Source organism: Alosa sapidissima, chromosome 23 (genome assembly GCF_018492685.1).
Source record: "Alosa sapidissima isolate fAloSap1 chromosome 23, fAloSap1.pri, whole genome shotgun sequence".
NCBI classification, from domain to species: domain Eukaryota; kingdom Metazoa; phylum Chordata; class Actinopteri; order Clupeiformes; family Clupeidae; genus Alosa; species Alosa sapidissima.
This window is the reverse complement of record NC_055979.1, coordinates 23,463,826-23,480,223: the sequence shown is the minus strand read 5'-3', so window position 1 is coordinate 23,480,223 and position 16,398 is coordinate 23,463,826. Positions and strand designations below refer to the sequence as shown.

At 44.2% G+C, this 16,398-nt stretch overlaps 1 protein-coding gene across 7 annotated transcripts in view; it reads left to right on the top strand.

Moving 5' to 3' along the window:
• The first annotated feature begins 1,640 nt into the window (after positions 1-1,640).
• The window catches only part of cdkl5 (cyclin-dependent kinase-like 5), a 37,740-nt gene continuing 22,982 nt past the window's right edge, over positions 1,641-16,398 (top strand). For all 7 annotated transcript variants that reach the window (XM_042080159.1, XM_042080156.1, XM_042080155.1 and 4 more), the window contains exons 1-2: positions 1,641-1,948; positions 4,967-5,001. In XM_042080159.1, the coding sequence (XP_041936093.1) occupies positions 1,885-1,948; positions 4,967-5,001 (99 nt within the window). In that variant the 5' untranslated portion in view covers positions 1,641-1,884. The remainder of the gene's footprint in view (positions 1,949-4,966; positions 5,002-16,398) is intronic.

Genomic DNA, 16,398 nt, shown 5'->3' with positions numbered 1-16,398 from the left:
TCAATAAATGCGGTTAGGCTACACCACAGATAACAGATTTGCGATACCACGTACTACGAGAACTTTGATCCACCTACGAATCTATATACTAAACGCCAGCGCGCAGTAAGATGCACGAGCGCGCTTTCATGAGGTACACAGCAACACGCATCCGAGTCTGTGCATTTAATACACTAAAGTGTCGTTTAAGAGCAGACATGTTGTTAATACTGGCACCTGAAGTGACAAGTCAGATACCTATTTGGGGAACGTGACAGTTGACTGTAGTAGACGACCGAGTCATAGGCGTATGGTCGTGCAGCATGCAAGGTGGAGATTGTAGTTGCAACATGATTTGCCTTTTTCCGGGGTATCTGTACATACACCCAATTCGTGCATGTGTGTCATACATTTACCGTCTCTACGGAGTTTGTCCATGCACTTGATTCTTACTGCTGTAACCTTAGAACCCAAAGTTTTGGAGAGCTGTCAATTTAAACATTTTGATAATATTTTGTATCTCAATCAGGGGAATTACGGAAATATTGTACAGCTGGAGGTGGAACAGTGGCTTAGCAGTCCAATCTGGATGAAAAGAAAGAAAATCCTTGTAGCATGAAAAAAACATTCCATTTTACATATAAGTGTTAATAATTCAGGCTCCAGGTGCGCCGTGTCAACAAAAATGACGTCACTTAGGATAGCATTGCAATCAACAGTTGACCTCACAGTTGCAGTACGCATGGATCACTGTCTGTGAGGCTCCTATTTTAGGGCCTATGAACATTTCCTATGTTTTTGTGATGGCATTGACATGACTGGTTCCTACAGTCTCATGCACGAAAACCAGCAGGGTGACATCTGGCCTCATTCAGGCACTTCCTCAGACCACATCACTTTCTTTTCACTGTCTTGTCTAATGGACCAGAGCAAGAGACATCCTTCTTCAGGATATTAGTCACGTTGAGTTACATATCATTTGTGACATTTGCACAATCATTTCTCTATGTGTAAGTGAACACATTTTAAACCTTGATTGACATGTCAGCTGTATAGATGTAATAGGTATTTATTCCAAGTGCCAGTAGAGCTGTGTTTCATGACCTCAGCATTGCCTTCATCAGTGCTGTGTCATTTTACCCAAGATCAGACAAACAGATAGATTTGTAGATGAGCTTATGAAAATTCTCATAAAAGCTGGTTTCTACCTCATCAGAAGGAGCTCTGTATGGACTTGGTATGTGCCATGTGGATGGGCTGCTGATGCACATACTGTAGTAAGCATGTCAAGTGTGGCCTGGTCATGTATAATTAATCTGTGTGAAAAGCGTGGGCGTTTGCACACATTACTAAAGGCACTCAGCGTGCCACTCCCCGGACCAAACAGCTGAATTCTGTGTTTGTATTTAGATGCACTTTGACTACTCCCTCCTCTAGTGACTTAACTTCTTGTACTTCTGCTTTTTTTTTTTTTCAGGTAAACCTACGTGTGACTGAGTTTGTGTGTATACATGCACGGGTGAGTGTGAGTGAGTGAGTGAGTGAGTGTGTGTGTGTGTGTGTGTGTGTGTGTGTGTGTGTGTGTGTGTGTGTGTGTGTTTGTGTGTGTGAGTGAGTGAGTGAGTGAGTGTGTAAGTGAGTGTGTAAGTGAGTGGGTGAGTGCGAGTGGGTGAGTGTGTGTGTGTGTGTGCGTGTGTGTGTGTGTGCATGTGTGTCTATGTGTGTGTGTGTGTGTGTGTGTACAAGTCACTGCTCAAATCACTGGGAGTGATCAGAGACACAAGCTTTGGTCAAGTATGGATGCCTCAGACACCATGACAGGAGGCCACTCTCCCTCTGCTAGCCGGGACTGCCGTCTGTGAGGCCTGTCTCAGACCATCCACAACCCAGACACCTTTTGACTACATGAAGATTCCTGTCACCGGTTATGTGATGAATAAATTTGAGGTCCTTGGGATTGTTGGAGAAGGTGAGTTGCAGATTTGTGAGGCCCGAAAAGCTTTCAGTGCAAAATTGATGCCTTGGCAAAGATCGAACTACATGTAGAGTGGCTACAGATATGGCTGACTTTCAAGGTTCCTTTGTGTTCTTCGTGTCTGTCAAGAGCTATTTTTAATTTTTTCACAAGGCAGTCAAACGTGTCTTGGGAGGACTTATGATGAGAGTGAGCCCATCGTTTTTTTCCTGGAGACACAAACTTCAGTTTCACAGAGATTAAGGTGCACCATGTCATGGCTTCACAGAGGTTGCTATATTTTACCACATTACAGGAATGTAGCATCAGCAGGGTGCCATAAATGTTACCCATTTGGTATGAGGTTATCTTCATGAAGCAAAATGACACAGCAGAAATCAACAGGGTAATGCTATTCATCTCTGAAGCTTATGTTGATCCAGCATTGATATAACTGCACCCCCCCCCCCCCCCTGCACTTTGCTGGTGGGGTTGATGTAATTGTCAAAATGTTTCCTAGCGCCTTTTGGCAGCAAAATCTGGAATGGGCAACCACACTGCAGTACTCCATTTTATATCTGCAGTCCTTAGGACCATTGAGCAATAGTCCACACACGTGAAGGACATGTTAGATGTTTCGGGTCACATGATGAAGAGTATTTAGTACCCAGAATATTTTAGTATTCAGAGCCTTCATATCTCTCTTCCCTCTTGTTGTGTTAAGTATAGTATATAAGTATAAGTATATATACTCTTTTGATCCCGTGAGGGAAATTTGGTCTGTGCATTTATCCCAATCCATGAATTAGTGAAATACACACAGCACACAGTGAGGTGAAGCACACACTAATCCCGGTGCAGTGAGCTGCCTGCATCAACATCGGCGCTCGGGGAGCAGTGAGGGGTTAGGTGCCTTGCTCAAGGGCACTTCAGCCGTGCCTACTGGTAGGGGTTCGAACCGGCAACCCTCCGGTTACAGGTCCGAAGTGGGCCTGTAACCGGAGTGGACCAGTAGGCCACGGCTACCCCATTGTATTACAAAAGTAATTATTTACTCTATGTTGTTTTTTATTTGTATACATTTTGAATTAAGAAACTGCCTTGTCTCTCAAGAGGACATAGTTTCAGTGCAGCCTGTGGTGAGAATAGATGCTGTGATGCTCGTAGAGTTGAAAAGAACAGACTTCACATGTCCAATGTGGGGATTTGCCAGTTGCATTTGGTCATTCAGCATTATGCCATTTACCATGCTGAGTATTTACTGTAAATAATTGAAAATTTGACCTCTTCCCCCCTTTTTTCATTACAAATGCCATTCTGGAGCTACCAGTGAAAACTTATGTTCAGCCTTACAAATAGCTCTTAAGGAGATGAGCGATTATGGGAATCATGGACAGTAGTTGGGCATAGGTTAGCAGTGCAGAATTATGGAGGGAGAAGAGGAACACTTGGAATAAGAAGGGAGATAGATAGATAGATAGATAGACAGATAGATAGATAGATAGATAGATAGATAGATTTTTCAGACTTGTAAGGTCTGCTGTTCAGACCCTGAAGGAATTTATTTTCTGTTGATTGCTTTTTGTGAGAGTGTTTCTACTTATCTCAGTAAGGAAAATAAATCAAGAGCCTATGTTGAGTACAAATATGTCTTCTGAAGGCCTAAACAGAGCCCAGCCTAAAACTCCAATACAATTTTGATCAACTTTGAGGGACAGCTATGACCATGCAGGATCATCCAGACCAAACGTGACGATTTTGCTACATACGACTCCTATTTATGTACCAGCATGCAAAATTTGAGCCTCCTACATGGTTTAGTTCTTCCGTTATGGGCTTGTGAACTTTGACAAAAAAAAGAGGCCGAACAAAATAGACACCCCCCTCCCCCTGTAAAACTGGCTGTATCTTGGAAAGTATTGATCTTGATCATAAAGTAATTTTACAGTCTGTCTCCTGGGTAACATAGGTATACTGGATAATTTTTTCAGAATTTTTTTGAGACCTAAGTGCGTGGGCCCTGCCCCTGGTTGAATTGACGTGGAATGACCCAATAAGGAGATGGGAACACTTGAATAAGGAGGGATATGGGAACGCTTGGAATAAGGAGGGATATGGGAATGCTTGGAATAAGGAGGGAGATGAGGAATGCTTGTAACTCTAACTTGAGAGCCAGAGTGTCAACTTCTCAGTGCAGCAATGCACTCATTTCTTTTGAAGTATAGATGAGGGCAAAAGAGCAGCAGATAGCTGTGTGTGTACTCAAGCCCCGCTCTACAACCCCATGTCGCTCTGGGGATATTGACCCGTGCAATACAATTGACATATGTAAGTCACTTTGGATAAAAAGTGTCTTACGAATGCACATAGGGGCAGTCATGGCCTACTGGTTAGGGCTTCGTGCTTGGAACCGAAGGGTTGCCGGTTCGATCTCCGACCAGTGGGAACGGCTGAAGTGCTCTTGAGCAAGGCACCTAACCCCTCACTGCTCCCCGAGCGCCGCTGTAGCAAAGCAGCTCACTGCTCCGGGTTAGTGTGTGATCACCTCACTGTGTGCTCTGTGTGTTCACTAATTCACAGATGGGATAAATGCAGAGACCAAATTCCTTGTATACGCAAGTATACTTGGCCTACAAACCTGATTTACATTCATGTAGCATGTTTACATGTAAATGTAAAAAAAAAAAAAAAAAAAAAAAAAAAAAGAAATACATTTACATGTAAAACATGCTAAGTGAATACATGTAAATGTTCTTTAGAAACAGCAACTCAGTGTGACCTTGTGTGACCTTTTCCCGCCTGTTCCGCACCTGTCCGGTGTGGGGATTCATTTTAGATGCCCGTCCCGGCTCCGCCCCCTCCTGTTACCGTGCCCACCCATGCCCCGCTGGCTATGGGTCCCGTGGGGCATTCGCTGCTCAGCAATGCCAGGCCAGCCTGGTGGCATTATTACCCTTGGCACCAGGTGGGTTTGGGCAGCCTGAGGTGATGTGGAAATGAACACAGTCTGTTTTCTCCTGTCTTTATCCACAGGGGCCTATGGGGTGGTTCTCAAGTGCAGGCACAAGGTAAGAGACCTTTTATGCATACATTAGGACTTACATGCATACAGATGCTATGGCACCTTTTATACATTACATGCATACAGATGCTATGGTACATTATATATATGTAACGGATGCCAGCTAGCTTAGCTGTGCGTGTGGAACGTTGGTAAACCTCACTCCCCGACGCCTCAAGAGTGCTGCTGGCATGAAAGTTAGTAGCCTGGGCCTTTAGCTCGATTGCCAGCACGCTCGACTCCCAATCCGAGATGCTGCTGTTTCGTGGGTTCGAGTCCAGGCGTGTGCAGGGCTGAACTGCGCAGGTTCAACACAACGCAGGTTACATTGGTTCCGTGACCCAGTGAGGTTTAGGGTGTGAGTGTAACGGATGCCAGCTAGCTTAGCTGTGCGTGTGGAATGTTGGTAAACCTCACTTCCCGACGCCTCAAGAGTGCTGCTGGCATGAAAGTTAGTAGCCTGGGCTTTTAGCTCGATTGCCAGCACGCTCGACTCCCGATCTGAGGGTGCTGCTGTTTCGCGAGCTCAAGTCCGGGCGTGTGCAGGGCTGAACTGCGGAGGTGCAACACAACGCAGGTTACATATACATTAGGGCTTAATTATATATTGCTTAATTATATATAACTATATATATATATATATAATTATATATATATAGACATGTATATACACACACACATTAGGGCTTACATGGATATAGATGCTATGGTACACTGCAGTGGCACTCTAGTTAGAGAAAATTATGTGGTGTTGAGCTCTGCATTGTATACCACATGAATATCAGGGAACCCTGTGTTGCGCCCAGTTACAGGTCCAGTACTGTTCATCAGAGTATGATGGCAAAAATGATTTGTTCCACCTTTCTGAGAGATATCATGGGGGATGTGTTCTGGCTCTTCCAGAAAGGATGGTTGTTCTGAAGAGTGAATAAAGTATTGAAATCCTCATCCAGAAGTTAGTTATGTCAGTGACAGGTTATGGGTCTCAGTGACCATTGGGCACAAACTCATTTGGGTCTCAGTGACCATTGGGCGCAAACTCATTTGAAGCTCCAAGAATACATGTATTGTGCAACTGTAGTGATTTTAGGAGCCATACTTGAGAAGGTATAGGTATTGCTGATATATATCTTGTAAAAAGAATTATTCAGAAAGCCCAAATTCCTGCTTCGTGGGTTTCTAAACACATCTCATAATCCCATCTCAAACATGTCTCATCATTTTCAGATAGATGATACCGTATTTCTGTGTGTGGTGCAGACCTGGCATGTGAAAAGCTTTAGATGCAGTGAATGTGATAAAGAGGGCAGCCATTTTTCCTCTCGGAGTGTTATGTAATGGCCTCAGCAGTGTTTTGTGTATTTCTGAAATCCATTGGAGCCGTGTGCTGAGGAATGCCCAACATTCTCCCCTGCTGCTCCCACGAGATTCATCTGAAGAGCATGCAGTACAGTACAAGAGCGAGGGAGGGAGAAAGAGAAGAAAAGAGAGAGAAAGAGCAAGAGAAGGACAGAGGCAGAGAGAGTGAGAGAGGGAAGAAGGAGGAGTGATGGGAAGCAATGTCACTGCAGTCGAGTCTAGTTTACATTGTATGCTTTGAGAATCCTTGTATTTTGATCAGACCCTGATCTTGTCTCAGATCAGCAAAACTGGCAAGACACTATCAAATATTATACCACTCTACAGTATCGCACCAAGACACTATCAAATATTATACCACTCCACAGTATCGCACCAAGACACTATCAAATATTATATCACTCCACAGTATCGCACCAAGACACTATCAAATATTATATCACTCCACAGTATCGCACCAAGACACTATCAAATATTATATCACTCCACAGTATCGCACCACAGCTTGTTTTTCACCGCTTCCTGTTTGCCTCTCAGAAACTCTTGTGTATAGCCTACTCGTTTAACATCTCTGCTGCCCACACTGTGTAGAGGCAGGAAAAAGCAGTGTGTGTAGAGGCAGGAAAAAGCAGTGTGTGTAGAGGCAGGAAAAAGCAGTGTGTGTCTAGCGGTGCTGCTCTTTGTATTCTCTGTATGCACCACAGAGGTGAAATTCATGAACAGAGCCGGTGGTCTGTGGAGCAAGGCAAACCTTATTGATCTTGTACTTCAGTAATGACACAGACTGAAGGAGATAAGCCCTCGTGCCAAACACATCCCTGCAGAAAAGAGGACTTAGAAGAAGGGGGTTGTGTAGAGCCACAGTGTGCCTCAGGAGAGGGGAGGTCTGGGCCGAGCTGGCTGCCGTGCTGGTGTACGGTGTCACTACTGTGGAGTGGGCCTGATTAAAGTTTGATCAGCCTGTGGTCTGAGGCTCCAGCACCCCTCGGTTCACCCTCGTCTTTGGCTAGCAGCCATGACAGAGCATGTAGCTAATGCTCACTACACGCTCAGGGTCATCTCCATTCATACCAGCTGTCATAGCACCCTGCAGGGGACACTAGAAGGGAACGCAGGAGAGAGAGAGGGAGACAGAGAGAGAGGGAGAGGGAGATAGAGAGAGAGGGAGAGAGAGAGGTTTTTTTTTCATTATAATGACTGACTTAGTCATGATTGAGCTATTTGCTAATATATGTTTATGCTTCATTTATATTCAAAGGCAATGGCATAGTTCCTAAGCAACAGTTTGTGTGCTTTGTTTAGAGGCACGAATTTGAAATGGCAGGCCTCACCAAATATGGAGTGCACTGTCTGCATGGGCCAGGGCGGTCCTTTGTAGTTATGAATGAGGGCCTTCAGCACATGCAATTCAGATCTGCTGATGCATTATTGCTGTGCTTGCATAAACAGGCAACTACCACTGCGCTTAGATCTGCCTCAACAGAGTGGCGAGCCTGGCACTGTACTTCTGTCCCTAATAGCTGCTGTTTTAATGGCTGGTTCACCCTCCTTGGGGTTACGTTTGACCACAGCAGAGTAATCAACATTAAAGCACTGTTTTGTTTAGGACCGACTGGCCACCACACGGAACGCGACCATGGAGACCAAACCCTTTTTGGTGCGGTCCTCTGGGAGGCGCCAGGTGTGGCCATATGGCCTGGGGCCCTGTGGTTATGGCTGGGGGGGGGGGGGGGGGGGGGGGGTGGCGGAGTGCCGGCCGGCTGAGAGGAGTAATGGATCATGGAGGCTCTGGGGGATCTGCTGCGACAGGGCTCATTGCTCTGGTGACCTCTGGGACTGAGAGTCTGGCAGAGGACCAGCAGAGATGGCGCATCAGTCACAGGACATACAAGGTCCTGGGAACAAGGAGGAGGAAGAGGGTGAACAAGAGATCACTGGATATTAAGCATTACCATACACACAATTAGCATTAGTATTAATTAGCATAATACAAAAATGAAATATTTTAGTCACATCAGGCACACCATTCATATAGACCCAACAAGAATGTATTCAGCAACGGCCAATTTTTAGTTCAATTATGAACGTGATGCCTTCAGTCTGTTTTTATTTTATTACATTTTTATCTGAAGCCTTTGGGGTTTCTTTTACACCCTGAAGATAAAAGCACAAATTCCCCCAAATTAATTCTCCTACCAGACTCCCACCTGATTCATCTGAGCCTTCATCGATTCCTGAAGCCATTCTCTTCCTCAGGATTTCTCATTCTCTTCTCAGATTCATTTTGCATAATTCAGAGCAGAGTAGGCTAGACCCAGTGCCATTGGCTAGAACCTAGACCCAGTTCCATTGGCTAGACCCAGTGCCATTGTCTAAAAAGCCACATATTGTGTGTTTTTCATGCAATGTCCACTTCTAATTCAGCTCCTCATTTAAACAGCTCTCTCTCGCTCCCAGCTCTTTTGGTGTAGTACACTAGAACAATATTATAATGCACTCATTCGGTGTAGTATACTAGAACAATATTATAATGCACTCATTTGCATCCCACTCTCCCGAGTATAAATAAAGGCTCTGACTTGCTTTTTTGCATTTTTGCCTCATCACTAGTTTGCAAAGGTGTGTGTATGGTTTTTCTAGCATGGCTCATCGCATGCTGTTGTAATTGGTTAGTCAGCTGTTAGTTTTATTTTGTTTTTTGTGGGACATCTCTCATTACAGCCTGGTGGATGTTTGAGGTCGGGGAGGAAGCACATGACTGTTCCCACAGGGCTCCTCATTACTTCCCTGCGCCGAATGTCACAGCTCTCAGTTTATTTACAGGCATTCTGATGAAATGTTACATAATGTGTGGGGGCGAACAGGGTATGCTGAGGTGGCTTGGAACAAAAAATAGTCCAGATTGGGATTACCTTCTGATTGGTGATTTGTTTATTACCGACAGACTATTTTGATAAGGAAGTGCAGCTGGATATAATTGCTGTTGACCCCACTTCTGTGATAACAGTTAGTTCCCTCTGGTTTCAGGATTTAAAGGGGAAGGTGAAGTGATGGTCCAGTCTAAATAAAGCAAACCATGGGAATGATATGGTGATCAAAATAAAATAATTTTAAAATGGTAAATGTAGTCATTTATAGGTAACTGACCTCTGACATGTCAAGGACTTTTCCAGTTGGGTGGGCGGTTGAGTATATAGCCTTTGTAAGATGGCTTTTGGCCACTTACATCCAGCTCCTGTCCCTCGTTGTTGCTCTCTGCTCCATGTTTGCTGCTACTTGATGGCCTTGTACATATGTCAGTGTCTTGCTCTAAAGGTTTGGCGAGGACTGCACAGAAGACGGTGTAGCTGAAGGATGCCCTTGTCCAGACTAGAGGCACTGAGAAGGCCATTGTTTTTGTTGAAATTGTTCCGAGCGCTGTATTCCCAGTGTTCTAAAAGGGCTCTAAAAGGGCTTTTGTAAACCCGGCCGAGCCAGACGTGTCTTGTTTTGTCTTGTGCGGTGTTGTCTGTAGACGATGCATCTGTTCCATTCTCTGCACTAGAGCTGACGCAGGCAGCCCTTTGTCATTAACGGATTAGAAAGACAATCTAGCAGCTCTGCCATACATGACATAACACATGTGTTATGTCATGTATGTTCAGTATTTCAGTGTCCACAACACATTTAAGGGTCAGTAAGGGTCGGGCCTTATGGACCCTTTCAAGAGAGTTCCATTATCAGCATCATAGTTGGCCCCACAAGACTTCCTTTTTAACATTCCATATGTTATCTTAATGCAGAGGAAGTAGATTGGGGCCCAAATAGAACGTTCAAGCATTGTTTTTGTTTACCTTGTTGAAAGGGTCTATATATCTGTTGTTTTGTTCTTCAAACTAAATATGGTGTATGACTCTTAGTATAGGGACTGTTCATGGGACATGATCTTTTAGCCATATGACCTAATAAACGGGAATTAATGGGAATAAACTGGGAATTTTTAATATGGCAAGTTAGTCTATAACATGGAACTTAAATGTAGTGGACAAAACCCCATCTTGCAGCATAATATTAGTTAAAACAACCTGATTTAATGCAATTTCATTCAAATCTCTACCCTGCATATACGTCAATCACATGCAAATCAGCATAAGCTACTAGACATCAAGGAAACCTATGGTTCGTTCATGTGCATGGGAAAAAAATTCCCAGTGAAAACGTCATCTCATGTGGGAATGACTGGTGTGAAACTTTGTTTGTGAACAGAGTTGCCCAGTTATGGGCTTGTCGTCACTTTTATCCTCATTCAAATGGGTGTACGTCATTTTGCATAAGCTCTAACGGGACGATTAATAACCATATGCTAATATTGCCTGTCTGATTAAGATTGACAACTTTATAGGCCTACATGATCATAATCTATGAAGTTTGGGGTGTTATGTTATGTCATTATTTTTTATATATTTTCTTTTATTTGTTTTACCATTTTCTGGGATTCTGACTGGACAAAGTGATAAACAGTCAATGTTCCAACCAATCGGATTTTGTTGTTGAGCGTATATTGGGCATTTCAGTGGTTTCAATGTTGCTAGCTTAGCACGCTAGTAAACCATAGGCAGAGAATGGGATTCCCACTAGCATGCTAGCTAGTTTTACATGCTAAGCTAAGCGAAAATACGAACAAACAAATCATATTGCTTATTACGAAACAAAATGTTAATGTTTGTATATGAAACAGTTTGTATGAATTACCCAAAATTCCCAGTTAATTCCCTTAAATTTCCATTCATTCCCATAATTTCCTTTCATGAAAGTTTCCAATTTGAAATATTTTCAAAATTCCCAAGCTTAACTTCCCATGGAATTTTCCGGAAATGTGTGGAGTGAGTGGAGTGGAGGACAGCAGGACAGAAGGGGAGATTATAGGTGGTCGCAGATGCTGTTGACTATGGTCTCTCCATACCATATATCTAGGCTTTGCGCCTTCTTCCAAATGACTGTATTTGCAGGTTGTTGTTGACAATAGCCGCAGTCATGTTTGCTAATGGTTGGAATGTTCAATTAAATTGCGTCATTAGTAATGTTGCAGTTCCACACTGCCCAGGGGCCTCTCTGAAACATCCATACAAATGGACCCGCTTCATTAAATCCATAGCCATAATATCACTGTGGATGAAGTCACATTTGTATAATGCCGTGCTGCGCACTGTGCAGTGTGGTGAAATGCCAAGTGTTTAAATGGCTGAATGGTGAAATGCATCTGTCCCTTGTCAAGCTTTATGTTGACCTACACAATTAAACTCTCCTCTCGGCTGCTGTGTTATTAGAGGTTTTTGGCACTCTGTTCTGCACAGACCATTTAGCATGTAGGGCAGTTCTGGGTAATGAAATCAATTCTATAGATGACGCAACAATACAGAGATGCTACTCAGCTTATTGTTTGCCACTAATTGTAATCACATAGTGGAAAATTTAGTTCAGCTCAGATAATGCCTGCTTTCTAGAGCTGTGTTAGTCTCATAACACTTGACTGGATTCCCCTCTGTTCTAGAGCTGTGTCAGTCTCATAACACTTGCCTGGGTTCCCCTCTGTTCTAGAGCTGTTTCAGTCTCATAACACCTGCCTGGGTTCCCCTCTGTTCTAGAGCTGTGTTAGTCTCATAACACCTGTCTGGGTTCCCCTCTGTTCTAGAGCTGTGTTAGTCTCATAACACCTGCCTGGGTTCCCCTCTGTTCTAGAGCTGTTTCAGTCTCATAACACTTGCCTGGGTTCCCCTCTGTTCTAGAGCTGTTTCAGTCTCATAACACCTACCTTGGTTCCCCTCTGTTTGAGAGTAATCGTTCCATATGTGCTGTTACTGTATGTAAGTACTTTCTGTTGAATTTCTCACATATATTTAGGGGCTTCAGGCTGGACCTTTAGTGATTAGTTGTTGGTTATGCATTTCTGTTCAATTGCTCCATACTGGCTGAGTAGTCAGTAAACTGAATACCCTATACTTAGCAGCAACCAAGCTGAGAGAGAGTCATTTCCCAAAGCCCATCACTGGCTTCTGCACCTAGCCTACAGGTATCCACAATGTTAACAAAGCTGTGGCAACTGCACCTACCTGACAGGTATTCACATTGTGAAGAAAGCTGTGGCAACTGCAACTAGCCTACAGTACAGGTATTCACATTGTGAAGATAGCCGTGGCAACTGCACCTAGCCTACAGGTGTTCACAATGTGAAGATAGCCGTGACAACTGCACCTACCTGACAGGTATTCACATTGTGAAGATAGCCGTGACAACTGCAACTAGCTAGCCTGGCGGGCCATCCTATATCATTGAAATGTATAGTCTGGAATCGAACCATTCACCTCGCTTAATCCAAGGGGCGGGCAGAGAATTGTCTTTCAAACTGCCTAGGCATGCAATAGGCCAGCGCTACGACCATATCCGTATCCAGTCGGCAAAACGGCAAATACATCCTTCTTCGAAAGGAATGACTTAAGTGCATTGTGTTGCTCAACTTTCAAAGAAAAGCACAAGTCCAACTTGTTGGACTTGTGACACCAACGACGCCAACGCCGATTCAAACAACCGCTCTTCGTTCGCCATAGCCACCTTCCTTGTTGTTCACCGTCGCAGGACTGTCGTTATCCTGTTAAGCCCGCCTTAAGACTCTCTAACAAAATAGAGAGCTGTGATTGGATGACGTCCACGGCGTCAGCCAATAGAAATCCCTATGGTTTGATACTAGACGTACCGTACAGGCTGAGCAAATTAATTTGCCGCCGCTAGGGTGCGTCTAGATTTCTAGGCTAGCAACTAGCCTACAGTACAGGTCCTAGCCTACAGGTATTCACAATGTGAAGAAAGCTGTGAAACCAGAGAAATTGGAAACAAGCTTGTAACGTGTAATCCCCCTCCCTGTACACACAGAATGGAGTAGTAGGGAGAGGAGGTCGGCAGCTGGACACGGGCACCCAGAGCAGGGTCTAGTCTGTTAGTGAGGTATAGTGGTGACCACAGAGGCCCTAGTGACAAGTCTGTCCCTCCTGTCTCCCGTCACTCCACAGCTATTCTGTGCGTTGTTACCCCTAAAGAGGCCGGTAATGCTAAACCGAAACTATAACCTCTGGGCTCAGTTACTACTCACAGGGGACATGGGCACAGTTTATACTGTGGTATGGGAGAACAGGTTATATATATTTTCGGTAAGACTTTATATTAAGGTACACATATTCACCATTAACTGATAAAAAGGCCAATATGGTAATAATATATGTGTCAGTAAGCAGCTAGTTTATGGTGAATATGTGTACTGTATATGAAGTGTTACCATATTTTCAATCCATGTCTTTTGAAGATATCTTCTTTGTGATGAATGTGATCAGATTTATATAATGGTCACATGTAAGAGTGAGTAGAATCGTCTGTGTGTAACGTTAGATAGTGTCGTCAGTGATAATGTAGGTATCCGATGTGACAGTGTTATTGCAGAACTAAGACAGTCGTCAGTGATAGTGTAGGTATCTGATGTGTATTAGAGAACCACGACAGCGTCAGATTTGTTTGTACAGTCACTCAGAAATGTGAGCATATACCCCCCCCCCCCCCCCACATTTATTCAGACCATTACCCCACACACACACACACACACACACACCATTACACTATACCCCCCAAACACACACACCATACCCACACACCCCATTTCTCCCCACCATACACACCAACCCGCCCCCCCCCCCCTCCACACACACACACCATTTCATCCCCCCCCCCCCCAAAAAAAACACTCCCCACACACACACAGGTACACCCCCTTCTCCCACATATGACAATAAACTACTTGAACTTAAACTTGAAGGTATGAGTTGTGTAGAAAACAGTGTAGTTCTCTTGTGCAGTTTTACAGTGTGATTACGGTGTGGTATGTACGTAACATTCTTAGTCCTGTCTCAGCTGGTCCTGTCTGCTACATAACGTTCTCATACAGCACAGTTAGTCCTGTCTCAGCTGGTCCTGTCTGCGTACGTAGCGTTCTCATACAGCACAGTTAGTCCTGTCTCAGCTGGTCCTGTCTGCGTACGTAACATTCTCATACAGCACAGTTAGTCCTGTCTCAGCTGGTCCTGTCTGCTACATAACGTTCTCATACAGCACAGTTAGTCATGTATCAGCTGGTCCTGTCTGCTACGTAGCGTTCTCATACAGCACAGTTAGTCCTGTCTCAGCTGTCCTGTCTGCTTATGTAACATTCTTATACAGCACAGTTAGTCCTGTCTCAGCTGTCCTGTCTGCTACGTAGCGTTCTCATACAGCACAGTTAGTCCTGTCTCAGCTGTCCTGTCTGCTTATGTAACATTCTTATACAGCACAGTTAGTCCTGTCTCAGCTGTCCTGTCTGCGTACATAACGTTCTCATACAGCACAGTTAGTCCTGTCTCAGCTGGTCCTGTCTGCTTATGTAACATTCTTATACAGCACAGTTAGTCCTGTCTCAGCTGGTCCTGTCTGCTTATGTAACGTTCTTATACAGCACAGTTAGTCCTGTCTCAGCTGGTCCTGTCTGTGGGCCGGTCTCAGCTGGTCCTGTCCTGGGCCGGGCAGCTCCTTGGAGAGCAGGCGAACGCATCTCCTTAGCTCCGTCAGCACTCCGCCCCTGTGCTTTCACTGGGGCTTGTGATGGCTCGCGCGGCCGCTGTACAGAGTGTTCCGAGAGAGCGGTGAGAGAGAACGCAGTCACCCCAGCCGCCCGTCCCCATTGTCCTCCCCAAGAACAAAGGAACCCTTGAGAACCCCTGAGTCCAGACATGAAAGTAGCCGTCAGGGCAGTTAAGTCACAGGGGGAACAGGGAGTTTTCAGTTGTGTAGTCAGCTCAGGTTTCTTCCTGGAATACGGGAGTTTTTCCTTGTCACAGTTGTCATATGCCGTGTTTGTAGGGGGTTAAGGGTTAACCCTGCCAGTCTTCTGGTTGTTGTGTTCCTTAAACCTTATATATATATGTGTGTGTGTGTGTGTGTGTGTGTGTGTGTGTGTGTGTGTATATATATATATACTGTATATATGTATATATATATATATACATATACTGCTAAGTATTTCTGATATGTTGCTGATTGGATCATAAACAGCCACAGCAATGAAGAGGAATGACTGATAATGATTGACTCTTCTCTATTATTGTGTTACATGCTCCAAATGTAAAGCACTTTGAGCTGCATTCTGTGTATGAAAGGTGTTATACAAATAAAGCTTATTATTATTATTATTATTATTATTATTATTATTATTATATTATAGTTCCGACTCAGTGTTAGGTCAGTGTTAAGATGTGTTGTCCACTCCACTGCCTGCTTTTGGTTGTCATCCCAAAATGAAAGGCAAAGAAATGCAAACATTATTCAGACAGGCACAAAACCATCTTGCTGATATGGATCCAAGTGTCAGTGCTGCCTTAGCACTTCATTTGTCCCAATGATGGACCGCGTTAAAGGGAGGATGCAGCAGCAGGAGGTGGTGCTAAGCATGTGAGAGCATCTTGCAACGTTTTTGACTATTTAAATTCCATCTTGCTCAGAGGCACTGTTTTCCATAACCAACATTACAATTATCCCTTAAAACCCCAAATGTCAAACAGTGCACTGTGCAACAGTTCATATTATTAAAGGTGCAAATCAGGTCGGGGGCACTAAATAGCACTGGTTCAGACGCTAGAGAGCCAGCACAATGTGAATGTCAGGCAGAATTTAGCCATGGATCTAAAGTAAGCCATTTGTGAAACTAGACCCTTTCAAATGTGTCCTGTCTCCCACTAGAGCCACAGAAAGAGTACTCATGCATCTAATTACAGTTGGGTTGGATGTCAGCACTGCAGAGGTGGAGAACAATAGGCTTTCCATCTGCACAGCTTCAGACACGGACCCATGGGAGTGGACCGTTCAGAGTCCTGTACTGCCCAGTCCCTGCCAATCACACCACGAATGAAAAAACCCTGAAATCAGCTTTCAAAACCCAACCATTATTAGCAGAAGGGAAGCCATCAAGAGTCAGACTTCTAACAGCCTATCTGAT